The sequence below is a fragment of the Andrographis paniculata genome, unplaced genomic scaffold, assembly GCF_009805555.1.
Source record: "Andrographis paniculata isolate CXL003 unplaced genomic scaffold, ASM980555v1 Contig89END, whole genome shotgun sequence".
NCBI classification, from domain to species: Eukaryota; Viridiplantae; Streptophyta; class Magnoliopsida; order Lamiales; family Acanthaceae; genus Andrographis; species Andrographis paniculata.
The window spans coordinates 1,854,583-1,880,847 of record NW_026137627.1 but is presented as its reverse complement, the minus strand read 5'-3'; the positions used below and the strand labels follow the sequence as shown (position 1 = coordinate 1,880,847).

The window sequence follows — 26,265 nt, the reverse complement described above, 5'->3', positions numbered from 1 at the left end:
ATAATATATTTGTAACGAAATTCCGTCCCTAAAGTTCACGTAGCTAACGTAATTCCGTTCCTAATTCTGTCTCTAATATCATTAGTAACGAAAAAAGTAGATTTAGAGACAAAAAAGTTTTGTTACAAAAATGATTTTTTCTTGTAGTGAGATTACCCCATAAACAAATATGAATTTTTGATGTTTTTAGATGAAAAGTTAGTGAATCTAATATTTTTTATAATTGAAGTATTTCATGTGACATATTTTAACTAAAATCAAGATATTATACAATAAGTTTTTTTGAAGAAAAAAAAAATAAAAAAAATAAAAACAGCAAACCCTTCCATATATTTCTTCTTATACATAGTCTTCGACTTTCTTCCGTACTTGTTGTGGAGCTATATTTGTGTTGGCCAATGCAGAAATGACGCGTGTACAACCGTAATTTGAAATTTGGAACGTTGGTGGTATAGTTAGTTGGACGAAGTGAGATGACGAAAACGCCCTTGGTTTAAATACTACAGTGACAATCTAACAACCTTTTTGTTTGCTTTTTTTTTTTTTTTTTTTTAATAATTAAAGAAACCTTAATAATAACGAAAAGAGTTAAGGTTGAGGGCTGTATTTTTTAATTCATAGAAAATCCATAATTATACTAATTAATCTCCCAGTTTTTAATAGGGAAGCATATGTCGTTATTGCATATAGTGTAATGTTTCTGCTGCCTCATAATATATAATTTTATTTATTTATTTATATGTATGTATGTATATATTTTTTATTTATTTATTTTATTGTTGAAAGCTGTGCTTAGCTTATTTGTCAACGCCTTCGGAAATAATTTCTGTTGGACGCTGAATAAATAATAATTTAAAATAATAATTATAATTTGACAATCCAACGCCAGCGTTGAATTTAATTTATTTAATTATATTAAATTAAAAGGATAATTTAGTCAAATGAGAATCCCGTCGATCCAATACTGAAGCCTGAAGGGTATTTATGATTCGCGTAGCTGCAAATTTGAAGACGAAAATGGAAGTAAGCTAGCTGGTTTGGAAGTCGATCATGGAGGAGCTTCGGAATTCACGTGGTTTGTTAAGGTAATAAATGTTGAAAAGGAGGTGGAGTGGTGTGATGTGATGTGAAATGAAGTGATGAGTGAGTATAAATAAAGCAGAGAAGAAGCTCGAAGTTGTGGGGAAAAGGGGAAATGGCGGAAAAGGCGAATCCAAGGCCGATGCAGTGCTGTAGAGTGAGAGAGAGAACGGTAATTGGTTCCTTTTGCTTTTTGTGTGTATTTGCTAATGGTGTTCGAACCCTAGGGCATACTGATTACATATTATAGCGGTGTATTCCTTTTTGTTAGGTGAGTTGGAAGTTATGCTGTTGAATTGGAATTCCCAATTTTTGGTGAATTTTGAAGCGGATTAATGGCGGCTGCGGAAGGTGTGCAGTCCTTCTCGGTTGCGTCCGTGGTGGAGGATGTTCTGCAACGGTATGGGAATCGACCTCGTGGTATCAATTTGGATGCTCGCATGGAGGACGAAGCAAGTAAAGTTTCTGATTTCTGGTCTTCGTTTTGTAATTCTCATCTGAATTTCGAACTCTTCTGACAAATTCATTTACTCGAACAGATTTTGCTGCTTTTTTGTCTTTTGAATTGCATCTGCTACTAAATTGAAAGGCAATTAGATTTGAGCTTCCAATAGTTGAAGCCTTAGAGGAACTAAAACTGATTCCTTCAATTATGAATTTTAGTAGGTCGTAAGCTCCACCCATTGATGTGAATTTACTAGAAACTTTCTGAAAGTATAAATATGATTTGGTATGCAAATGAAAGCCCATTCGTTCGCTTGCAGCAATGAGGCGATACGAAGCTGCTGCTTGGCTGAGAAAAGTGGTAGGAGTAGTGAATTCCAAAGATTTACCGACTGAACCTTCTGAGGACGAATTTAGGCTTGGTTTAAGAAGTGGAGTGATTCTCTGCCATGCACTGAATAATATTCAGCCTGGATCAGTGGAAAAGGTGAGCCATAGATGAAGTTTCACTGTTTTATTCTGAGAAAGCAGTAGAAAAGCTATTTCAACTTCTTGGGTGCATTTGATCATCTGTTAAACTTACTTCAAAATCAATCTCGATCCTTGTTTTCAGGTGGTTGAAAGTCCATGTAGCTCCTCACTTATCCCTGAAGGTGCAGCTTTGTCAGCGTATCTGTACTTTGAGAACGTGAGGAATTTCCTTGTAGCTGTTGAAGCCATGGGATTGCCTATTTTCGAGGCATCAGATCTTGAGCGGGTAGGCATTCCTAATAAAAGGAGGATAATGGAGTTCTGGCTGCTAAATAAGCTTGTTTACAAAGTTTTGAATTTTACACAGGGAGGAAAATCTTCAAGGATGGTTAATTGCGTCTTGTCGCTTAAATCCTTCAATGAAAAGAGGCAGGCGGGAGTAACTGAAGGTTGGAAATCATGTGGAAATGTTAAAACCACGACAACCGGAAAACAATCTGTTCGCAAAGTTTCTGAGCCTTTCGCATGTACTTTTTCAAGAAGTGTGCCTGTGATTGAGAAATCCCTAAATGGTGTAACTCCGGATAAAGATTTCGACAAAATGGTAATCAAGTTGGCTCAATGTTGGCATCTGAACAAGCTTCAGCACCTGGGATCACTAATCTGTATCCATACATTCTTTTTCTTCTTTTGCAGCCGAGTTCTTCCTTGAGCACGCTTGTACAGACAATTCTATTAGATAAGAAACCAGACGAAATCCCAAAGGTATGCCTTGGATCTTTCAGTTATTATTCTATGAGAACTTGAAGGCGCTAAATTTAACATGTTTGAATGTTTGCTCCTATGTTCACCAGATTGACATGGCTTCAATTTCTAGAATTTCAGTCAATCTGTAGGTATGTTGTTGGCCATGGCCACCTTGATTTAGCCTGACATTTACTGATTTATGTTTTGCAGATTGTAGAGTCTGTATTGAGTTCGTTCGTGAAGGAATTTGAGCATCAGATGGCAAGTCAAAACGAATCGGTCTGTTTACAGCTTATATGGAAATTTCTGCAATATATTCTCATGGCTGCCATAATAACTTTGCTCATCATCTTTTCAAGTTTAGATTTGTATATTTAATATCTCAAGGAATCTATAAATTTGTGTTATGTAACAGAAGAAAGTTGCCGCTACGAACTCTGGTACATTTCATGCTAACATATCTGAATCGGATCATTCTTTACCTGCTGTACAGGTATACTCTGAAGACATCTAATTCCAATTTTGAAGACTTTCTATTTGAGTGTGTTGGCTTTTCTGATAAACTTCCTTTCTTTCCAAAACATAGATTGAACAACCGAATGCTGCAATACCAAACAGTAATTATACATTACAGAAAAATAAGACTTACGACAAATCCGAAGAAAGTAGATTACTGAAGCAACAAATGGTTTTTGATCAGCAGCAAAGAGATATTAAGGTAATAAGTGAGTGAAAATAAACATATTCTTAATCATCCTAGTAACCTTTTGTATATTTGTTATATAAGCTTGCAGTATGTGTATTTTGGTCTAGGTACTGAAGGATATGCTTTCTGCTACAAAAGCTGGTATTCATTTTATCCAAATGAAGTTTCATGAAGACATTCACAATATTGGTACGGCTAAAATTTTCCTTCCCCTACTCGCCTTTTGGAACTCATCAAAACATGTCATGACTACAAGATTGTTTGGGTTTACGTTACAGGCCTCCAAATTCATGGACTAGCTCATGCTGCTTCGTGTTATCATAGAGTTCTTGAGGAAAATCGGAAGCTTTATAATCAAGTCCAAGACTTAAAAGGTAGTTTTTAATTCTTGTCTTGCAGTCTTATTTTGTTTCCCACAAAGGATACTTTATGTGCATACTTGAATGTACTGATGCTTTCAGGAAGCATTAGAGTTTACTGTCGTGTGAGGCCATTCTTACCCGGGAAAGGTAGTCGTATGAGTACTGTCGACCATTTTGAGGAGGGAACTATAGCAATAAACACTCCGGGGAAGAATGCAAAAGCACGGAAGTGCTCCTTCAACTTCGACAAAGTATTTGGGCCTTCGGCAACTCAAGGTTAGGATCTAATGGGAGGGACTTTTTGCCAGGTTTGTAACTCAACATTTGGTTTTAACTTTCCCCATCTTTTCCTTTCTTTCTACACAGAGGAGGTATATTCGGACATTCAACCCTTGATAAGATCAGTCCTGGATGGTTACAATGTTTGCATTTTCGCTTATGGCCAAACAGGATCCGGAAAGACTTACACCATGGTAAGAGAAGATCCCATAAGTATTTGATGAATCTTGAATAACACTCTCCTGTTTTTATGTGGTAGCTCGAAAACTTAGGTTGATTTCTTTTTACTTCAATTCAGAGTGGCCCTAAAGAACTCACAGAAAACAGTGAAGGAGTGAATTACAGGGCTCTAAGTGATCTGTTTTTCCTCGCCGAGCAAAGAAAGGACACTTTCACCTATGATGTGTCTGTTCAGATGATTGAGATCTACAATGAGCAAGTTAGGGATCTTCTTGTCACTGATGGCCTATGCAGAAAATATCCTTTCAATATTTTTACTTGAACTCAAACTACTTAGAATCATTATGCATCCAAAAGATTCGAAATTTCTGTCCCAAGAATTTTTCTGAGTTCAATCATCCCTTTACAATGAATACATTAGAAATCAAAAGCTGCTCTCAAACAGGACTTAGTGTACCCGATGCAAATTTGGTGCGCGTCTCGACAACATCTGATGTAATTGATCTAATGAACCTTGGACTAAGGAACCGTGCGGTGGGTACAACATCACTCAATGATCACAGCAGTCGCTCTCACAGGTGTGTAATCCAACATTCGATTCATATCATGCAATCTAAAATGATCTTTTGCTCTGAACTTCTTTTTGCTGTAGTTGCTTGACAGTTCATGTCCAAGGAAGGGATTTAACTTCTGGAAATATCCTCCGAGGATGCATGCACCTAGTTGATTTGGCTGGAAGTGAGAGAGTCGACAAATCAGAAGTAACTGGCGATAGACTGAAAGAAGCTCAGCATATTAACAAATCTCTATCTGCATTGGGTGATGTTATATCCTCTCTTACACAGAAGAACTCACATGTCCCTTACAGAAACAGCAAACTCACACAACTACTGCACGATTCACTTGGTAAGAATCAGACATCCTAAACTACCTATCCCATATCCTTTCCGAAATTGATTTAAATCTTTTTGCCTATTTAGGGGGCCAAGCAAAGACACTGATGTTTGTCCACATAAGCCCCGAGCCCGATTCCATTGGAGAGACAATCAGCACCCTCAAATTTGCTGAGCGTGTCGCTACTGTCGAGCTTGGCGCCGCAAGAGTGAACAAGGACTCGCCAGATGTTGGTGAGCTCAAAGAACAGGTTATTGCCCTTTTATCCTGCATTTCAAATCGATATGTTTTTTACAAGCTATTGGCTGATCATTCAAATAGCTTAATAAATGTCTCTGATATAGATTGCTAGTCTTAAGGCTGCATTAGCTCGGATAGACGGAGAACAAGCGGCCACACTGGCGAAAAACCTTCCCCAATCTCAACCTGCTAGAAATGGCTTCCCCTCACTAGATGATGAACTGAGGAAACCAATGGAAGATGTAGGAAACATAGAGGTACAATTATTAATTTATTTCCATTCAACTGCGAAAATTCTTGTCATCATCTTAACTGCCACTGGTAAGTTTACGACACTAATGAAATGGTTGATATCTGTCGTAATTGCTAAATGCAACAGCACATAAACCTCTTAACTATAAACTCCTTCCAGTGTTAGACATGAAGAGGATTCTGTCAATACTTCTTTCGCAGGTCTGCAGCAGCAATTCTTCATCGTTGCCAAAGAAATCAAACTTTGATCTAGTCGAGCTATTTTCCAGATCTCCTACGTGGCCACCTGTCACCCCGATCAATGAAAATGACAATGAAGATGATGATGATTATAGAGAAGTGGCCTCAGGAGAAGACTGGGTAGACAAGCTCATGGTTAACAAGCAAGATCCCGGTGGAGTTGAAAATCAGCTGTGCTTTCGCAATCCTAACAACAACAAAAACTCTGAAGTCTTTAACCAGAGACATCAGAGATGTTTGTCCGAATCTTGGAAGCATCACTCTGAGATTCCACACATTCTATATTCTGCAAATACTCAATTCGATGGCAGTCCTGCTGAAATGGTGGATCACCTTGATACTGGAGTGAGTTCATCCGGACCAGGTTTGCTTAATCAAGCCAGCCATTGGGTATTGGGTAATAAAATCGCGAAACGTCCTGCGAAACAGACAAGAATCCCTGATCTCAGGTAAATTCCATAACCTCAGTCTCAAGATCATGCATGTATAACATTGGGGAATGGTTAGTCATATAGCAAAGATAAACTAGGCATCACATGCTGTGTGAAATAAAATAACGTGTTTTTCTATTTATACCTGTAAATGTATTGTATATAAGAATGTTATATGCTAGAATCAACAATAGCATGTGCTTTGTAGGACTACATCACGCTAATTATTATTAGTTCATATGATGTATTTGTATTATATTAATATGTTTTTCTATTTATACTTATTGATATGTTGTATATAAATATGTTATGTGCTAGAATTAAAGCTTTGCGAGACTACACTATGCCTTATGAGTTCATGTGATTTATTTGTATTATATTAGTATAAAATAACGTATTTTTCTATTTATACTTAAAAATGTGTTGTATATAAGTATGTTATATGCTAGAATCAACAGTAACATGTGTTTTGCAGGACTACATCATACTAATTATTATTAGTTCATATGATGTATTTGTATTATATTAATATAAAATAACGTATTTTTCTATTTGTACTTGTTGATGTGTTGTAAATAAATATGTTCTGTGCTAGAATCAAAGCACGTGCTTTGCGGGATTACATTTGTATTATATTAATTTAAATAATGTGTTGTCTGTACTTAAAATTCAAGAATCGCCATAACTTTGATGTTGTTATTGGCTATGTGAAACAGGACATTGAGTTCGAAATCAGGCGCGATACATTTGGCGAAAGCCGTCAGGGTGAGCCGTGAGAATGGAAGACAAAATGTTGAAGTGAAGCATGAAGGAAAGATCAGAAAGCAGAAGTATCATCCAGGGATGATTTCTTAATGCATTTTGTATTGTTTATCTTGTGTTTTGTTTTGGGTGAAATTGAATGCTGGTTGATGTTTGTGTTTTGAATATTTGAAAGATTTTGAATGAAAATATATACATGTAATGATGAGAGTTTGTTTTGGTCACATGTACATTGTGTTATGGAAGTAACTGTTCTATGGAATCGATCAATATTTTGGAAATTAGGGATTTAGTTATCGTTTTTTAACAATTATAAAGTTAATTTGAAATTATATTGCAAATTTAACAATATTTAATAAAAAAAAAAGGGAGAGAAATAACATGCCTACAGTTAGATCTAAATCAATATTTCGTAAGAATGTACTACTTCTATCCCAAAAAAAAAAAAAAATACTGTCCAATGCTTTCGATATTTGAACGTTAATTATTATATTATACAAATATAAGGAAATTGAATGGTAAATGCAAATGACGCAAGGCAGATTGTGCCGAGACAGTATAGGTTTTCAATATTTTAAAAGTATAGCATTTGTTTGTTTTGTAAATTTTTTGCACAATTATAAATATATATATAATTATATATTGTTATTATCTCAACATCTTTTTATTTTTATCTTCTTTATAACAAGACAAATATTTTTATATATATTTAAAATTCTATTTTTTTTTTATAAGATTAATTTATATTAATTATAAATAAATAAATACATATTCTAATTTATTGTATTTCCAGTAAAAAAAAAACAAAAAATCTATTGGGACAGAGTCGCACTGTTTAAGAACCACGACTTATGCCTTTTACTTTCCTTTTTCTATTTGAAAAAAATAAAATTACCTACGCTTTATAGAAGCCCATTTTAATTTATTTTTTTATGAATATCATAAAAGCCCAATAAGTCTTTCGAAATATTATAGAAGCCCATTATAATACGCATCTTCTCCGAAACCCCAAACGCTAGCGCCGTCGCGGTGTATGGTCACCGGATAGTTCGGACGTCGATCGGAGTGGATTCAGTTATCGAGAAATGGATGTCGACGCTAATGGAGGGAACATCAGCTCCCTGCGTATTTCCACCGTGGATGAAGAGGATGAAGAGGACGAAATTCAACATGACAAGGTTAAAGATGAAGTCAGCGAGGAAGAAGATGAAGAAGAAGATGGAGCACTGGTGACGTTAGGTTTTGTGGAGAAGCCGAAAACACCGTGGTCGTTGCACCGCCAGTATTTCCCTAGCAAAGCGGGTGGCACTCCGGTAATTCTATGCGCCTTGCACGGCCTGTTAAATTTCTTTGCCATTAAACTCCAATTATTTCGGGAAGAATGTATTATTGCTTTGTGTAATATGTGATTTAGGCATGGCTGGACCCCAAAAACCTGCCCTCTGGAAAGTCCATTCATTGTGATTTTTGCGAAGAACCTCTGCAGTTTGTGCTTCAGGTCGAGTGTGAAAATTCATTTTTTTGGAATCTGATTTGTTGTTCCTTTAGGATTCCCTTCCGTATTTAAAAGTTCAAACAATGTGCACTCTGTTTTAATATTCATGTTGGATCTGTTGTAGGTTTATGTGCCATTAGGTGAGGAATCAACTTTTCACCGGACATTGTATCTTTTCATGTGTCCTTCAATGGCCTGCCTTCTTCGCGATCAGCATGAACAGTGGAAGCGGCAGCCGGAGATTCCATCAAGAAGGTATTTCCTAGTGATTTGACTGCTCTCGACGGACTTCATTAATTAGTTTCTGATGATAAAAAATGGTTCTGAAGTGTCAAGGTTTTCCGGTGTCAATTGCCGAGAGTGAATCCCTTTTATTCAAGTGTGGCGCCCCCGGAAGATGGCACTGCACAACCATTGATGGATGGAGGTAATTACAGTGTAGTTCATCTTAATACTTGCACTGCCAGTTAATACATGAAAATATTTTGTCTGAAGCAGATCTTTGGTGTCACTCTCTCCACCTAATAATGTCTTCAAACAAATTCCAATTCTCGTGGAGTTTGTTAGGTGCATTTGGTAGAGAGAATGTAATTGCATGAAATGGTAGAGAAAATGATTCGGGAATGAGAATAGATTCTTTTGTCCGATAAACAGAGATTCTTTTGTCCGATAAAATAGAAAATTCAGTTAAAAAATATAAGAAAAATAAAATAAATAAAACTTAGTAAATTCTATTTTTATCCATTTATCTTAATATAAGAGAGAGAACTGAAATTAGAGAATAGAAAATGATTGATTTCTCAATCCTAAATTTTCTGTTTCAAGCAAACAAGAAAAATAAAAATATTTTCGGCTCCATTTTTCTGTACCAAACACCCCTTGTAGTGATATCATTCAAAAGAATTGTATTATAATCAAAGACAGGAACATGATAAGAGTCTGCAATATCTCCTTAATGCCTTTTGTCGTCCACACTAATGGGAGGTGGACACTTTTAAAATTATGTATTCTCTCGAAAATATGGAATGACATTATGCAAGTAAGTTGAATAATCATGTGAAGGAAGTGAATCCGAAATCCCATTGTTGACAGTGAGAGCATTAAGGGGATAAACCCGTCGTTCTGCTCTCATATTTCGTCACTTTTTCTCTATGTGCTATTGCAGCACCACTCTGTGATTGGTGTGGCACATGGAAAGGGGACAAGCTTTGCGGTAGCTGTAAGAGAGCACGCTATTGTTCTGGAAAGCACCAGGTACTTCTAAGTCCCTACATTGTGTAAAATACAGTTTTGGGTTTTCATGTAATCAGTAGACCATGTCCCTTCGCAGGCTGCTCATTGGCGGTCCAGTAGCTCGAGCCATAAAATCTCCTGTCAGCAAGTAAAGACATCTGACGAAGAAGCTGCATCTGGTAACTGTTACATGTATATGAAATGTGGTTTCGTTTTGGCAGGACTCGCTAATATGCTTATTTGGATCTGAGATTTCTCTTCATTATATACGTACTACTGTGTCGATTATGTGGATTGTATAAATTCCTTTTGATTATAGCTTTCTTGTCCATAAACATTAAAGACGAGCGTATTTCTGATTCAGCTAGGTTTGATAATAGGCAAACAGCTGCCAGCAACACTCTTTTTCCAGAGTATGTGATCATTGATGAGGATGAGTGCGAAGATGACGAGGAAAAATCTAATGACACCGGATCTTCTAGCTCATTGATATCAAGAAGCCACACAGATAGTTCTTACGGAAAATGGATGTCATATTTTGAGGTGAGTTTCTTACCTCCTTGCTGGATAATCCTATATTATTAGATTAGCAAAAACGAAATTCCATCCTGTCTCTGATTGCGGAATAGGGGCACAACGACAATAAGAGTTGGGCTTCCTTCCAGGAGAGAATATCCCGGGCTCCTGATCAAATCTTGAGGCTGAACTGCAGGTGAATCTCTGTGGAATCTTTCGATGCGCATTTACTTTGCTTCTCGTTTAAATTCATTGTGATAAAATGTTAATGCAATTAATTGATAAGCAGGGACTCTAGCTCCGGTCCAGCAAAGCCACTGTGGCCGGTGTCCAGTGGTCGACCATCAAGACTCGACATACCTAAATGTAGCTATTGTGACAGCACCCGTGTTTTCGAACTTCAGGTGCAGTAAGGCTTCCTTTACAATTTAACCTACTGCCTAAATATTTTTCTGAATTGTTCATTAGCAGTAATCAAGCGATTCACTTTCGACAAACTTTTCTTTCAGGTTTTGCCGCAGCTGCTTTATTTCTTCCATGTGGAAGATACCGAAGATTCTCTCGACTGGGCGACCATCGTCATATATACATGCGAGGCGTCGTGCCACGGTGGCGCGGCATACATAGAGGAATTTGCTTGGGTTCAGCTTGCTTCTCAGTCTATACCAAACCAGTGATCAAGACAAAGGTGTTAATGTTCAGATTTCAGACATGTTCCTTAAAATTTTGATATAAATTGCTGCAACAGCGTATTACATATATATATATATATATATATTTATGTTTTGTTTGAAGATGGAAGAATGGGTGTGGTTTGTTTTTGTCGAATTTAGTTTGCATCTAATATACTCGAAAAGCAACGATTGATTGTTGGTTCTTACGTCAATTTAATACATATGGAGTATTATTTTTTATTTCCTTAGAACAACAACAATGGTCCTCATTGAAAAACACCTCGTCTGATCAAGACATACAGTAGCTCGTATTGTAGAAGCTGAATTTATGTTTTAAATACGACTGGACATAGATGTGTAAAAACTTTTTGTTTTTACCGAATTAAAATAATAAAAAGAACTAAAAAATAGTGTATTTCTATAAGTATGTTTTTATATTAAGATTAAAAATTCATAATATAAAAAATATGATGTATAAAAATTTATAAAATTTAAAAATATAAACATTATAAGTTATTTATTATATTAATATTATATATTTTTTATTAATATACTAGTTTCAATTCAAATATCCTTAATCATTAAAATACTGTTAGGGTGTGTTTGTTTGGGGTTGGATTTTGGATTAGAAATTTGAATAGTAAAAATTTTAATGGATATAAATATGGATTGATGTGATGTTTTGGATATAAAATTAATTTTTAATATAATATAAAAAATAAAAAATAGGTGTTTAATTTGATTTTTTTGAAAAAACATTTATGGAATGATGGGAATATAATAACTTTACATATAAATAATTAATCTCTCTATAAAATATAGTGTAAAATTGTGTTTTTATTTTATTTAACCCACAAGCCACAGCGGCACAGCCAGCAGCCGCCGCCTCCGTCGTTCTTGTTCTTCTTCTCCTCATTTTTTTTTCTTTCGCTTGCTGCTCCGCCAATTTGATCGGTAAGGACTGTATTATATATACGTTTTTCAAAATAAATAAATAAAAATACTGAACGCCGTCTCCCCATCCCAACTTTCTTGTACTTCTCCTGCCGTTGCAATTCGATTCTCTGTAGGGTCGATATGAAGTGGGAGAAAATGAAGAGCGGTGAAGGAGACCTCATTGTACTGCCTCCCAAGAAAAAGAAGAAGGCGAAGGAAGGGGGAAATCAGGTAGAGCACATTGATTTGGTTGCGTTTTGGTGAATGCTTAGCGATGAAATTAGTTTACTAATTGTTTGTTTGGGCATGTTATAAGGTTGGTACAAGGAACAAGCCTAAATTGAGCAAATCACAGAAAAGGAAGCTGAAGATGATTGAGGTATGGGCGTTGTATGAGTAAATGCGTCCGCTGTTGGTATAAAATATAAATTGATTGCGGCTTCTTGCTCGAAGTCTTATGAATTGATTTGAGTGCAGGAGGAAAAGGAAAAAGAGAAGCTTCTAACAAAGAGCGTAGAGGTGTTAGAGTAAGAAACTTTATGTTTTTTAATGGTTTTGGGATTAAATATGTTAGAATTTCATTCTAAGGTCATCAACTAATCTAAGGAAATTGGATGCTGATGGAGCAATTTACTTGTGTATGTTCCAGGAAGTACAAGATTGAAGATGATGTTTATTCACTAATGTGGTCCTCAAGGAACTTGGGCCAGGTTTGTCACCCAGTCTTGTTTAATTAAATGATGAAGAAATTGTACAGATTATGAGGTTGTATGAGCTTGCTCTAGGTTGAAACTCATCGTGAGAAACGGAGAAGAGAAGTCGAGTTTTCTAAAGCTGGTTTGGCCACAGACCATATTGCCAAAAAGAAGAAGAATAATAAGAACAATGGAAGTCTTGAAGTTGAGCTAGATGAGGACAGCTTCCAGTCACCAATGATAAATTCTGATACATTAGGTGATAAGCAGATTTCTGATAGTCGACTTGGTACTTTTGACGGGGGCAATGTTTTTCCAGCCAAGGATGATGCTGATGCTGATGATACATTTGGAGCATCAGTTTCAGAAGTGCAACAAGGGACTAGTCATTCATGTTTGTCTCAGGTGATAGATACTAACATCTGCTTTCTTTCTTTTGATAGAGATTTATTTATGTTTGTGTTGGTTTTTGCCTGATTATGCTGATTGCCCACAACATTCATTCCACTGATGATGAGGAACATGTATGTATGCTTTTAACAGGAGACAGCGGATGGAGATCCACGACAAAATCATTACCCTGAAAATAATCTGCCTAGTTGTTCTTCCACAAGGGATCTTATTGCTCCAACAGTGGTGCATGTGTCGAGGCCAAAGGATGTGGAAAAGCAAAGGGTGGATCTGCCGATAGTTATGATGGAACAAGAGATAATGGAAGCTATAAATGAGAATATCAGTGTCATTATATGTGGTGAAACCGGTTGTGGTAAGACAACCCAAGTTCCTCAGGTTCGTAATTTATCACTATGATGTGCAATAGTTTGAATATATCGAATTATTCATCATTTCATCTTAATTTCTAGACCACTTGAAACCTTGAGGTGGTATTGCTGGTGCAATAATTTGATTATATGCAACTATTTATTATTCAGTTTCTTTATGAGGCTGGTTTTGGCTCAAACCACTTGAAACCTCGAGGTGGCATTATTGGTGTCACCCAACCTCGACGGGTGGCTGTACTGGCAACTGCTAAGCGTGTGGCCTTTGAACTTGGACTTCAGCTGGGTAGGGAAGTCGGCTTTCAGGTTAGGCACGACAGAAGAGTGGGAGAGAGCTGCTCAATCAAGTTTATGACTGATGGAATCTTGCTTCGAGAAGTGCAGGTTTTCCCTTTGAACTCACCCTCTTTTAGTAATGGTAGGAGGATACACGGAGTCGAACTATTCTCACGTGCCCTACAACATTTTTACGTAGAAAATCTGTTCTTTTTTTTTTTACCACTGAACAAGTAGAAAGAATGATAAATATCTGTTGCTTTTCTTTTGAATCTGTTGAATGAATATTCTTCCTTTTTGTAGAGTGGTAATATTTCTTTTCTGCTTGCTTCTAACAAACTATAATTTCGTTTTAATTGTAGAGTGATTTTCTTTTAAGACGCTACTCTGTTATAATTTTGGATGAAGCACATGAGAGGAGTGTGAATACAGATATACTCATTGGGATGCTTTCTCGAGTTATCCAAGAGCGGCAGGTAACAATAGCGTAGCTATCTACACAACTGTATGTGTTTTATTTGTTGATTTATGCAAACATGGACGTCATATCATGCTTAAAAGAATAACATTTTCTGAAAATATGATCTCTAAAGAATATCTCACTGTTTTCTCGTGACTAAAATTTTTGAGAAATTTTGAATTTCAATTTCATAAAAGGGTTATCTTCTTCCACAATCTTGCAGAGGGAATTTCTGGTGCAGCAGAAAAGGATACTGGCTGGGGAATCGATTGAAGATGATGACATAATATACCCTCTAAAACTTATTCTGATGAGCGCTACACTGCGAGTAGAGGATTTTGTGTCTAATAGAAGAATTTTTCGTGATCCTCCACCTGTAATAGAAGTTCCAACTCGGCAATATCCAGTTACCATACATTTCTCAAAGAAAACAGAGATCATTGACTATGTCGGGCAAGCATTCAAGAAGGTCATATCAATCCACAAAAGATTGCCACCTGGGGGCATTCTTGTTTTTGTTACAGGGCAGAGAGAAGTTGAATATCTCTGCCGGAAGCTGCGTGGAGCTTCCCGAGAGATAACTGCACGTCCATTAAAAGGAAACAGTGAGGCATGTTCTTCCTGTGAAGAAAAGACTCCAAAAGAAATTAATACAAAAGAGATTACTGAGGCATTTGAGCCTGAAGGGAACTCTGGTCATGATATTACTGAAAGATTCAGTTCTTACATGGAGGAAGATGGTAAAGATTTCTCAGAAGATGAATCTGATATGGGGTATGATTCGACGGATGAAAGTGATTTGGAGTACTTCAGCGATGATGAGAAGCAATCAAAACCTGTGGAATCTGATGATAAGATTTCAGATATTTTGGGATCAGAGGGAAATCTTGCTTCATTGAGGGCTGCTTTCGAAGCATTATCCGAAAAAAATGATTCAAGTCCGTGTATCGAGGTCCAAGCCAGTAATCAAACAACTGAAGGTCCAGTTCAGACCTGTTTTGTTGACAAACAAGAAGACAAGCGTTCTTCAGCTGGTCCAATGCATGTCCTGCCTCTATATGCCATGCTTCCTGCATCAGCGCAGCTTCGTGTGTTTGAGAAAGTTAAGGATGGAGAACGTTTGGTGGTTGTTGCAACTAATGTAGCTGAAACTTCGTTGACAATTCCAGGAATTAAGTATGTTGTCGACACCGGAAGAGAAAAGGTCAAGAATTACAACTCTTCCAATGGCATGGAAACGTATGAGATACAGTGGATAAGTAAGGCTTCAGCTGCTCAGCGAGCAGGGAGAGCCGGAAGAACTGGGCCGGGACATTGTTATCGCCTGTATTCTTCTGCAGCCTTCACCAACTTATTCCCTGATTTCTCGAGTGCCGAAATATCCAAAGTGCCTGTGGATGGTGTTGTCCTACTTATGAAATCAATGCATATTGGCAAGGTTAGTGCGCTTCCAATTCTTTCAATTTATTGCGTTATGCCGATGAGGTTGCCTTAACATGTTCTTGGCTCATTCATTATTTTTATTTAAGTTGTCAACAAATCCATGCTACATATCTTTCCATAATTTTAATGTCCCACTGTTTTGTTTATTTAGTCTATACAAAGATTTTTTGAGTTCCCATTTATGATTAACCTTGTATCCTGTGATTTTCAGGTTGCCAATTTTCCCTTCCCTACACCTCCAGAGACCAATTCTTTGATTGAAGCAGAACGTTGTCTGAAGGTTCTTGAAGCACTTGATGAAAAAGGGAGGTTGACGCATCTAGGAAAAGCTATGGCTCATTATCCAATGAGCCCTCGGCACTCCAGAATGCTTCTTACAGTTATTCTAATTATGGGAAATGTGAAAGAATATGCCCGAGCAAACCTAGTTCTGGCCTATGCAGTCGCGGCAGCTGCAGCTTTGAGCTTGTCAAATCCCTTTCTAATGGATTCAGAAGGAAGTCACAATGGTGGAGATGATTTAAACGAAGGCGAGGGAGCTAGATCTGAAAACTCAGAGAACAAAGAAAAATCAAGAAAAAAGAAACTGAAACAAGCTGCCAAATTTTCTCGCGAAAAGTTTTCCAACCCCACCAGTGATGCTCTAACAATTGCCTTCGCTCTTCAGTGCTTTGAACTTTGTGGAAACCAGATCGGATTTTGCAGCGAAAATTCTTTACACTATAAGACTATGGAAGAAATGTCTAAGCTGAGAAAGCAGCTTCTTCAGCTAGTTTTCAACTCAAGTGGCGGGAATCTACTACAGCAGGACTTCACATGGAGTCACGGGTCCATTGAGGATGTAGAAAGCGCCTGGAGGGTTCCATCTAGTAAACAACTTCTTCGGCTCAATGAGGAAGAGATTCTGGGGCAGGCTATCTGCGCCGGCTGGGCTGATCGGGTCGCTAAGCGCATCAAAGGAGGAGCTTCAAGTGCCTCGGAGGATGGCGTAAGAAAGTTGAGCTCAGTGCGCTACCAGGCTTCCATGGTTGATGAAACTGTATACATCCATCGCCGGTCATCAGTTGCTAAGTCGCCGCCAGAATTCTTGGTCTACAAGGAATTATTGCATACTAAAAGACCATATATTCATGGCGCGACAGTGGTGAAATCGGATTGGCTTATTCGATATGCTCGGGCACTGTGTAGTTTCTCAGCTCCTCTTTCGGATCCAAAACCTTATTACGATGCTATGGCTGATCAAGTCTTCTCATGGGTGGCGCCGACTTTTGGTAACCATCTCTGGAAGCTTCCTCTGCACCGTCTGCCGATGAAAGACGACTCTAACAGGGCAGCAGTGTTTGCTTATTCATTGCTGGATGGACAAGTTCTACCATGCCTGAAAGCTGCCCGGAAACATATGGCGGTTTCGCCTGCAAGCGTGTTGAAGCCGGAGGCATTGGGTCTTAAACGAGTGCACAATCTATTGAGTAAATTAAATACCGCGAAGGGGAGAATAGATAGCTGTGAGAAGCTGAGAATGTTGTGGAAAGAAAATCCGGCAGAGCTGTTTCCGGAAATTCAAGACTGGTTTCAGCAAGGCTTTCATGTTCATTTTAAAGAACTATGGATGAAGATGCTTCATGAGGCTTCGTTGGATGCCAAAGAAAGGTTCCCTAAACGCAAAGCAGCAACGTATAAGCACTAGTGTAGTCCCATGGCATGATTCTTTATGTTCATGGTATTGCTTCCTTTTCCCTTTTTTGTGAATTTTCTATTGGTGTTCGAACCCTTAGACGGCACACTGATTACAGCGTCGTATTACTTTTTGTTAGGTGAGTTGGAAGTTATGCTGTTGAATTGGAATCCCAATCTCGGGTGAATTTCAGTGCTGATTAATGGCAGCTGCGGAAGGTCTGCAGGTGGAGGATGTTCTGCTGACACCATGGAAATCGACCGTGTGGTATCAATTTGGATGCTTGCATGGAGAACAAAGCAAGTAAAGTTTCTGATTTCTGATCATTGTTCTGTAATTCTCATCCGAATTTTGATAAAGTTCATTTACTCGAACAGATTTTGCTGCTTTTTTCGTCTTTTGAATTATAGTTGATCGTAAGCTCCACCAATTTGATGTAAAATTTACTAGAAACTTTCTGAAAGTATAAATATGATTTGGTATGCAAATGAAAGAGGAAGAATTTATGGTTGGATTAAGAAGTAGAGTGATATTCTCTGCCATGCACTGGATCAGTGGAAAAAAGGTGAGCTATAGATGAAGGAAGTTCCATTGTTTTATTCTGTTATCTGTTAAACTTAATTTAAGATCGATCTTGATCCATGTCTTTCAGGTGGTTGAAAGTCCATGGTAGCTCCTCACTTATCCCTCAAGCTCTTCTTCACCTACTGTACAGTACAGGTATACTCTGAAAACATCCAAAACTTTCTTTCTATTGGAGTGTGTTTGTTTTGCTGATAATCTTCCTTTCTTTCCAAAACATTAGATTGAACTACCAAATCCTATGATACCAAACAGATATTTTGTCACTTTATTCTTCTTACAAGGAAAGATATCTGATGAAGAAACTGCTTCTGGTAACTGTTACATGTATATGTTCAGATGTTTTCTTTTGGAGGATTTTCCATGATTTACATTATTCATCCAATTTTTTTCATATAATTATTATATTTCAAAATTTTATATTATTCAAATCCCAATTCAATATCCAACGGATCTAAAATTTCTTTCATTATATATTCTTGAAGATAGTAATGGGTTTTTACTAAAGCTGTCAATGGATCGGGTCTGAGTTTTTGAACGGGCGAACCCAATATGTTTATTTGAACGGTTAGAAGGCTTGACCCAACCCGCTTAGGGGTGTATTCATTTGAGATTTCATTAGAATTTTTTGGATTTTAAAAAATTTATGGATTCATGTGGATTTAGAAAGTATAGTGAGTTAATGTAGATTTTGATGGATTTTATTAATCAGATTTAGATGGATTCTTATAAATTTGATTGGATTTAGTTATGGATTTGTAGAATTGTAAAAATATTTTTTTATTAATTTATATAATTATATAAACTTATGTAAATACAAAATTTACAAATATAATATATCTATTATATATTATTATATTTTATAAAATATAGGTAATATTAATAACTAATATATACTCCCTTTCGTCCCAGTACAATAGTCTTATAGTCTCATTTTCATAAATAATCATATCACTGTAAAACTATCTTTATTTTTTCATTATTATTATACAATTGTCACTATTTTTTACACTACATTCGTAAGGACAAAAAAGTTTTTTACTGTATTTTTTACCCACTAGCAATATAATATCAATATTTTTTTAAATTTTATGTCAAATATAACCTAGACTATAATTTTGGGACGGAGGAGTAATTATTAATGATATAGAAATATTGTAACATATATAAAAGTATAAAACTACTATTTTGTATATTATATTTTTAATTTTATAATTTTTATTATATTATCATTCAATATATCAATTTATTTTACTATTTTTATTAGTTATTATTATTATTCTTATGTATATAAATTTTGTAAAAAATAAATATATAGATTAAAAAATTAATATATCACACACATTCATTATTTTAATATTATATGCACAATTTCTTATACCTTAAAAAAATATCCCTTCAAAAATATTTCACAAAACTATCACACAAAAGAAAACTGCATTTACAATTTTGCATAAGAAATAAAAGTAAAAAGTAAAAAGTAAATAAATATAACTAACGGTTCAACGAAGAAAATATATATTTAGTTAACTTTACCGATAATACAGTGTATTCGATAATTTAAAAAAACAGTAATACATATTTATTATGATACTAGTAATTTTCAAATATTATATTTATAATATAAAAATACATATTTTCAAAAAAAAAATTGATAATAATTTATTAATATATTTTACTTTTAAATTATTAATTTTTATTAAATATTTAAAATACTATTAATAAATATTATAACATTATTTATCACTTATATATTATCAACAACAACCATAATAATAATAATTTTAAAAAACCATAAAAATTTCTCTTTATCATTAGAAATTTTCTTATGTACAATTTTTTTATAATTGTCCATTAAAATTCAATGAAATTCATAGACTTTAAAAATTCGTGGACGGTTGAGTACCTCAAAATTTTTAAAGATTTTTAAAGTTTGTATTGAATACCTCATCGAGATTTTAAAGGACTAAATTGTACAAAATCCACCTGTGGTTTTATAAAACTGCACCAAATCCCCCATACTTCTAAAACTGCGTCAAACTCGTTCGTGGTTTCATAAACTTTGCGTCTTACTTCCTCAGCGGTCCTTATTTAACGATATTTGACCTAAATGCGCTCAAATTGCAAATAAATTTTAAAATCTCAATTTATAAACCCCTAAAATTACAAATATATTTATTTTTTATATATTTAGCCTAAAAAAGTAGTAAAAAATAAACTCTTAAAACCTAAGAAAAATAATTATTTTTGAGTATGTTTACTATTTCTTTAGGGTAAATATAAAAATAAATAAATATATTTGTAATTTTAGGGGTTTATAAATTGAGATTCTAAAATTTATTCGCAGTTTAAGCGTATTTAGGTTAAATACCGTTAAATAAAGACCACTGAGGGGGTTAGACGCAAAGTTTATGAAACCACGAGGGAGTTTGACGCAGTTTTAGAAGTACGGAGGATTTGGTGCAATTTTATGAAATCACGGGTAGATTTTCCGCAATTTAGCCACTTTTAAAAGTTTTAATTGAATACCTCCGTATTTTAAAAGTTTGAATTGAATGAACCGAGATTTTAAAAATCCAATAAAATGAGTTGTAATTGAATACACACTCCTAAATATGACCATTTCAAAAATGATTCATCCGCCCCTGCTAACACAAATTTGATATGTATGCTTATTAAAAAAACATCAAAATTTAAAATCAAATTTTCATAAACCAAATTATAATAAAATAATTAATATTTTTAAAAATAAGTCATTAAGTCAAATAAAAATTAGCGGTATACATACACAATAAATAATAAAAACTATTAAAAATAATATATTTAAATTGTGTTCAATGCAAATTAATAATTTAAAAAATATATATTGAATTAAATTCTTTTATATATATAATAAATATATGAATTAAATACTAATATATTATAAACGAATTTTCGTATTGGGTTCAAGTTGAAAACTTCAATCCTAATTTGACTTGTTTATTTGGATTTGTAGTTTGGTTAGCGATTGAGGTTTTGAGTTGGAAATTGTGTTGGAACTAATTTATTTAGTTAATATTTAATTTATGATGGAATATATATATATAATTAAAAAATTAAAATATGTCTTTAATTATTTTAACGACGGAATATCAATAAAATATAAATAATATGAATATTATTTTGTAAATAATAAAAATTTTATAATACAAATAAATAATATAAATACTTATTATTATTAAAATAAATTAATTTTACAAATAAGTGGAGAATTTGTATATAAAAGGGAGAGAAATAAAAAATAAAAAGAAAAAAAAATTGAATAGATTTTGAGTGGCCATATTGTAATGTAATTTATTTTTAAAAAAAATTGAAAGCATAGTATCAATCGGCCACTAGATGCTAACCAAACACATGCTCAATTATTCCGTATCGGGCTTGTATTGAATTAGCGTCTCATGTCAGTTGTCACCTCTAGTTTTTACTACAATATTATTAAGCACTTCTGTGTTGATTATGTGGACTGTATAAATTATTTTTGATTATACTCTCCCCATCTCATTGAAAGGTTGTCATTTTTCATTTTCGTCCGTCCCAAAACAATATTACAATTTTCTAATTTAGTAATTGTACTATCTACCTAACATAATAAATACCCTTCCAATTTACACTATATTACACAAATGTTATTACTTTTATGTTACACAATACTAATAGGGTCATGTTGTCATTTTTACAATAACCCATTGTAATACTAATATTTAAAAATCTACGTACAAAAAATAAACGGCAACCTTGGGAGTAGCTTTCTTGTCCATAAACATCAAAGACGACCGTATTTTCTGATTAATTTCCAATTCACTGCCGGCAACACCCATTGTCGAGAGTATGTGATCATTGACGAAAATGAGGTCGAAGATGATTGGAAAAATCCAATGATAATCGATGTAGTATTTTGAGGTTAGTTTCTTACCTCCAGCTGGATAATAATCCTATATATGTATATATATATTATAGGTTAGCAAAAATGAAATTCCATGCCATGGATTCTTCATCTTTATGTTAGCAACGACATACAATATAAGCATCAGTGTAGTCCCCTGCCATGGATTCTTCATTTTATGTTATAACCACATGTAAGACTGACTCAACTTTAAAACTTTCTTCTATATGCACAATTTCATCAGGTATAGAATCCCTGCTTCCACATCACTACCACCGGAGACACCACCACGTGCCGCCGCCCGTCGGACCACGTGATCGTCCCCGTCTCCGTCACGGCGGTGCCGGGATACGGCCGCACTTTCAGCTTCCCTGCTTTTATTTTTACTGTATAGCTTTGCTTCTCACCCTTGGATTTGAAATCCAGTTTTGCAGGCTCTACCGTCACAGTAGCTCCTACTGGATTCGTCACAGTCGCTTCGTAGCTTGACTGTGCTGTCTCGCTTACGTGCGTCACCGTTCTGGTAACGTTAACTTCCCCCTCCATCGTCTCCGACGCCTCGAATTCGACGGCGATCGCCGGATAGTTCAACTGCCATGGCTGCCGGTGCTTCCTGCTGCAACTGAACGGGCGTCTCGCTATTCGCCGGATATCTCGACCGGTGAAATTCGATGCGCAGAGGAAATTGAGATAGTCGTCGGCGGTTATGTCGTAGACCAGTCCTGGATCGACGGCGGTTTCTGGATTCACGTGGCCGGCGCCCAAGTCCCAAATCGTGGAGGCGTTGTAGGATTTCTCGTCGAGTAGCGGATTCCGTTGGGCGTCGCGGCGGTAGGCGGTGGTCATCAGGGCGGAGCGGATCATCGCCGGCGACCAGTCGGGGTGGGCGCCTTTTAGCAGGGCGGCGATGCCGGACACGTGGGGGCAGGACATTGACGTGCCTGACGCCACGTTGAATTCCGTGCGGCGCGTGTCGGTTGGGAGCTCCGTCGGCGACACGTCATCCGGCCAAGCGGCTAAGATGTTGACACCTGGCGCGATGACGTCAGGCTTGAGTATGTACGGCGACTCCAGGCTGGGACCTCTCGCCGAGAACGACGCCACCACCGGCGCCGGCTTCACCCCCAACTCCGTGCCGCGAAACGACATCGTAGCCGTCGGATTTGGATCGGAATTTATGTAGTCGCGGATCGTACGGCCGGCGGATTCCGTGACGGCGAGGCCGGGGATTAAATGAGCGTCGGCGACCAGGCCTTCGCCGGTCGGCGGTACGTTCGCAACCACCACTCCGACGCCGCCGGCGATTTTCACAACCTCACCTTTCGCGACACGCGCGTTGCCGCCGCGTTCGCAAACAACGATTTTCCCGCGCACCAAATTCTCGTCCAACGAGGCGGCGGTGCATAAGGCGGCGGAGTAACTTCCGGCGGAGGCGGAGGCGGAGGCGTTGCCGCCGTAGATCAACGGTATGAACGTCTTCTCCGGCGGAGCCTCCCCGCTGTACAGCGACGCGCCTCTGATAACCCGGCCGTCTCCGAGCGTGAGGTCCGCCGGAAACCGCCGGTCGATCGTGCTAGCGCCGACGGTCGTCATCCACGGCGCGGCGTTGGTGACCGTCATTTTAGTAGGACCTTCGTTTCCGGCAGAAGCAGCTATCAGAATCCCCTTCTCCATCGCGCCAAATGCTCCGATCGCCATCGGGTCTGCAACGTAAGGCTCGGCGCCGCCGCCGACGGAAATTGAGATTATATTCACGCCGTCCTCCGCCGCCGCATCGAAGGCGGCGAGAATATCGGAATCCATACAGCCATGCTTCCAGCAAACTTTATACACAGCTATTCTCGCCTTCGGCGCAACTCCGACGGCGACGCCGCCGGCGTAGCCGAAGAGGGAAGCGTTCGCCACCGCCCTGCCGGCGGCCGTAGACGCCGTGTGCGTTCCATGGCCTTCCGAATCCCTAGCCGATTTAAACTCCTCCGACGAGTTAATCCTCCCCCGCCGCGCTTCATAACCGCCGGCGAAGTATCTGGCTCCGATGATCTTCCGATTACAGTGCGCTTTGGTGAAGTTCTGTCCTTCCACACACTCCCCTTTCCAATTGGCCGGAATCGGGCCAAGTCCTTGGTCATTGAAGCTGCGCCGCTCCGGCCAGATTCCGGTGTCGAATATTCCGATGACGACATTGGAACCGGAGTCAGACTCCGACAGCAATCCGGTGGGGTTGTTAGCAGATAACCCAAGGAAGTAGGGGGAGCGAGTGATGTGCAGTTGCCGGAGACGATCAGGCAAGACGGCGAGAACCTCCGGCCGTTGCTGAAGAAGCTTGGCTTGCTGGGAGGATAATTTAGCAGAGAAGCCATGGAAGACCGTTCTGTAAACGTGAAGAAAATCGTCTGATTCTTGAGAATATTCCGACGAAGTAGCAGTAGTAGTAGCAGAGGCCGTGGATGAAAGAGTGGCTCTGTACCATTTCTCCACGTCGGAGAAAGCAGAAGGTTTGAGGTCGTTTTGTACTCTGACAATGAATGTCTGAGCATCATCGATTTCAGAAGTAGCAAATGACAGGGAGATGGAGAGGAACAGGAAAACCCCTAAAAGGGCCATTTCCATTTGATACACAGAAGAAGAAGAAGAAGAAGATGATGTATCTGTGTTTCTTACAATGCTCTATATATACAGTGAATATATATACACATACATAGATATATAGAGAGAGAGAGGGGATGGGTGACGCAAGAAACAAAGAAAAATTGAGGAGAGACAAAAAAAAAACGATGATATGAATATGAGAATGAGAAAAGGAAGAAATGAAGAGGCGAAGGATGTGAAGCTGTTAGTTCGGTCGGAGTGCAGCTGGAAATGCTGCTTTATTATTCGGTAAGCTTTATCACATCTCTACTCTAATTTGGGGGAACTCTCTCTTTTCACTTTCACTCTTACTCGACACCCACCCACCCATTGATTTACATTACAACCTAAATGTTGGTAATAAAATTGTGGAAAGTAGTGTATAAATGGATGCTGGCTGGATTCAACACTAACGTGTGTTTGTTTGGGATATTGGATTTTAAATATATTATTATTTTATTTTTTAAAAAAATATCAAATCAAACACCTAGTTTTTATTTTTTATATTATATTAAAAGTCAATTTTACATTCAAAACATCACATCAATACCTATTTATATCACATCATACAATTATTTAAATTCAAAATTTTTACTATTCAAATCCCAACTCAAAATCCAAACCCCCAAACAAACACACCCTAATATATTGTTCGTTCTAGGCCGAGTCAATTTGTTTTTAAATTTCTCTCAAAAAATTTCGTAAGAGGGAGTTCATCATATGTAAACTTATAGGATGTTGCTCTCTTCGTCTTAATTTAAAATACAGTTTTTACAATTTTTGTCTGTTTATTTTAAAGTATCTATTTTTTTTAATTTTAGAAAAATAACTATAAATTAATATCAAAATACTCTTTTAAATTCTACTTAAATTACAAACATACTATTGAACATACAATTATTTTATACATGAAATTAAAGGACAAAAATTTCAAAATTTATTACACATTTCCATTGACCTATAAAATACTCCTCCTTCCCAAAACTATAGTTCTATTTGTATTGAATACGAGATTTAAAGAATATTGATATTATATTAATAGTTGAAAAAAAAATATGAATAAAAAATATTTTTGCCCTTATGAGTGTATTAGTGTAAAAAGTAGTAGCATTTTGTGTAATAATAATGAAAAAGTATTGATAGTTTTTTAGTGATATGAGTATTTATAAAAACGAGACATCATTTTGGAACAGACAAAAATAGTAAATAAGACTATTGCATTGAAATAAAGAAGTACTACTCCCCATGTCCCAATACAATAGTCATGTTTACCATTTTTGTCCGTCCCAAAATAATAGTCGCATTTCCATAAATAATCATATCACTATAAAACTACCCTTACTTTTTCATTATTATTACACAATTGCCACTATTTTTTTAAACTAATACACTCACAAAGGCAAAAAAATCTTTACCCATACTTTTTACTCACTACCAATATAATATCAATATTTCTTAAATCTCGTGTCCAACATAACCAAGACTATAATTTCGGAACGAAAGGGAGTATTATTTTTAAATTTACTACAAAACTCCAAAAAAACCCTTTAATTTCAGACGGAAAAAGCATATGTTTTTTTTTTATATATTTTAATATGAGACTTGAGTTTACACTCAGCATATAAATATGCTAGTGAAAAGCCCATGCAGGGCATTTTTATATTTTATTTTTTTATAAAGATCTGGTTGGTGTGAATTGAAAGAAAGAATCGTGAGTGATGTGGGAGAAGGCTGGCTTTGGGTGTCACTCACACAGTTTGTTGCTATTTATGCAAATATGGGTATGGAGTTATTAGGCGCATTCGGTGCTAATAACGTAATGCCTTGGCTCACATTCTTGACTCCTTTCACTCATTGACCATA

General features: G+C 36.7%; 4 protein-coding genes across 11 annotated transcripts; 3 read left to right on the top strand and 1 right to left on the bottom strand.

The window, feature by feature from the left end:
• The first annotated feature begins 1,010 nt into the window (after window positions 1-1,010).
• Window positions 1,011-7,367, top strand: LOC127243042 (kinesin-like protein KIN-14I). 3 transcript variants are annotated; one of them, XM_051262882.1, is made up of 20 exons: window positions 1,011-1,252; window positions 1,352-1,536; window positions 1,845-2,011; window positions 2,138-2,281; window positions 2,363-2,599; window positions 2,692-2,760; window positions 2,953-3,021; window positions 3,161-3,235; window positions 3,329-3,460; window positions 3,556-3,637; window positions 3,727-3,822; window positions 3,910-4,086; window positions 4,177-4,283; window positions 4,388-4,568; window positions 4,688-4,847; window positions 4,922-5,175; window positions 5,250-5,413; window positions 5,508-5,660; window positions 5,857-6,344; window positions 7,043-7,367. In XM_051262882.1, exons 2-20 carry the CDS (start codon window positions 1,416-1,418, stop codon window positions 7,179-7,181), a joined length of 3,015 nt encoding a protein of 1,004 aa, XP_051118839.1. In that variant the 5' UTR covers window positions 1,011-1,252; window positions 1,352-1,415; the 3' UTR covers window positions 7,182-7,367. The 3 variants fall into 3 exon arrangements, with proteins under 3 accessions (XP_051118839.1, XP_051118837.1, XP_051118838.1); XM_051262880.1 differs by having other exon boundaries at window positions 3,158-3,235; XM_051262881.1 differs by having other exon boundaries at window positions 1,331-1,536; window positions 3,158-3,235.
• A 698-nt stretch (window positions 7,368-8,065) lies between these two features.
• Window positions 8,066-11,126, top strand: LOC127243126 (uncharacterized). Its single transcript, XM_051263002.1, has 10 exons — window positions 8,066-8,401; window positions 8,503-8,586; window positions 8,708-8,838; window positions 8,913-9,010; window positions 9,749-9,837; window positions 9,914-9,995; window positions 10,181-10,359; window positions 10,446-10,528; window positions 10,622-10,736; window positions 10,842-11,126. Exons 1-10 carry the CDS (start codon window positions 8,174-8,176, stop codon window positions 11,007-11,009), a joined length of 1,257 nt encoding a protein of 418 aa, XP_051118959.1. The 5' UTR covers window positions 8,066-8,173; the 3' UTR covers window positions 11,010-11,126.
• A 701-nt stretch (window positions 11,127-11,827) lies between these two features.
• LOC127242952 (ATP-dependent RNA helicase DEAH13) lies at window positions 11,828-18,242 on the top strand. Of its 6 annotated transcripts, none has more exons than XM_051262731.1 (14): window positions 11,828-11,960; window positions 12,077-12,173; window positions 12,259-12,321; window positions 12,420-12,469; window positions 12,592-12,652; window positions 12,728-13,042; window positions 13,181-13,426; window positions 13,570-13,800; window positions 14,055-14,168; window positions 14,376-15,590; window positions 15,807-17,315; window positions 17,410-17,573; window positions 17,648-17,835; window positions 17,923-18,242. In XM_051262731.1, exons 2-11 carry the CDS (start codon window positions 12,084-12,086, stop codon window positions 17,280-17,282), a joined length of 3,861 nt encoding a protein of 1,286 aa, XP_051118688.1. In that variant the 5' UTR covers window positions 11,828-11,960; window positions 12,077-12,083; the 3' UTR covers window positions 17,283-17,315; window positions 17,410-17,573; window positions 17,648-17,835; window positions 17,923-18,242. The 6 variants fall into 6 exon arrangements, with proteins under 6 accessions (XP_051118688.1, XP_051118691.1, XP_051118689.1 ...); XM_051262734.1 differs by lacking the exon at window positions 17,648-17,835 and having other exon boundaries at window positions 17,923-17,990; window positions 18,076-18,241; XM_051262732.1 differs by having other exon boundaries at window positions 17,765-17,835; window positions 17,923-18,241.
• Window positions 18,243-21,849: 3,607 nt separating this feature from the next.
• LOC127242983 (subtilisin-like protease SBT1.5) lies at window positions 21,850-24,459 on the bottom strand. The gene has a single exon (XM_051262793.1). The coding sequence runs from the start codon at window positions 24,382-24,384 to the stop codon at window positions 22,015-22,017; it is 2,370 nt and encodes a 789-aa protein (XP_051118750.1). The 5' UTR covers window positions 24,385-24,459; the 3' UTR covers window positions 21,850-22,014.
• Window positions 24,460-26,265: the final 1,806 nt, after the last annotated feature.

Coding starts and splice junctions, on each gene's coding strand:
- LOC127243042 (XM_051262880.1), top strand. CDS start 1,416: ATGGCGGCTGCGGAAGGTGTGCAGTCCTTCTCGGTTGCGTCCGTGGTG. Junction 3,022..3,157: donor TGGCAAGTCAAAACGAATCG/GTCTGTTTACAG, acceptor GTTATGTAACAG/AAGAAAGTTGCCGCTACGAA. Junction 5,176..5,249: donor ACTACTGCACGATTCACTTG/GTAAGAATCAGA, acceptor TTGCCTATTTAG/GGGGCCAAGCAAAGACACTG.
- LOC127243126 (XM_051263002.1), top strand. CDS start 8,174: ATGGATGTCGACGCTAATGGAGGGAACATCAGCTCCCTGCGTATTTCC. Junction 10,360..10,445: donor AATGGATGTCATATTTTGAG/GTGAGTTTCTTA, acceptor ATTGCGGAATAG/GGGCACAACGACAATAAGAG. Junction 10,737..10,841: donor CCCGTGTTTTCGAACTTCAG/GTGCAGTAAGGC, acceptor CTTTTCTTTCAG/GTTTTGCCGCAGCTGCTTTA.
- LOC127242952 (XM_051262731.1), top strand. CDS start 12,084: ATGAAGTGGGAGAAAATGAAGAGCGGTGAAGGAGACCTCATTGTACTG. Junction 12,174..12,258: donor CGAAGGAAGGGGGAAATCAG/GTAGAGCACATT, acceptor GCATGTTATAAG/GTTGGTACAAGGAACAAGCC. Junction 12,322..12,419: donor GGAAGCTGAAGATGATTGAG/GTATGGGCGTTG, acceptor ATTTGAGTGCAG/GAGGAAAAGGAAAAAGAGAA.
- LOC127242983 (XM_051262793.1), bottom strand. CDS start 24,384: ATGGAAATGGCCCTTTTAGGGGTTTTCCTGTTCCTCTCCATCTCCCTG.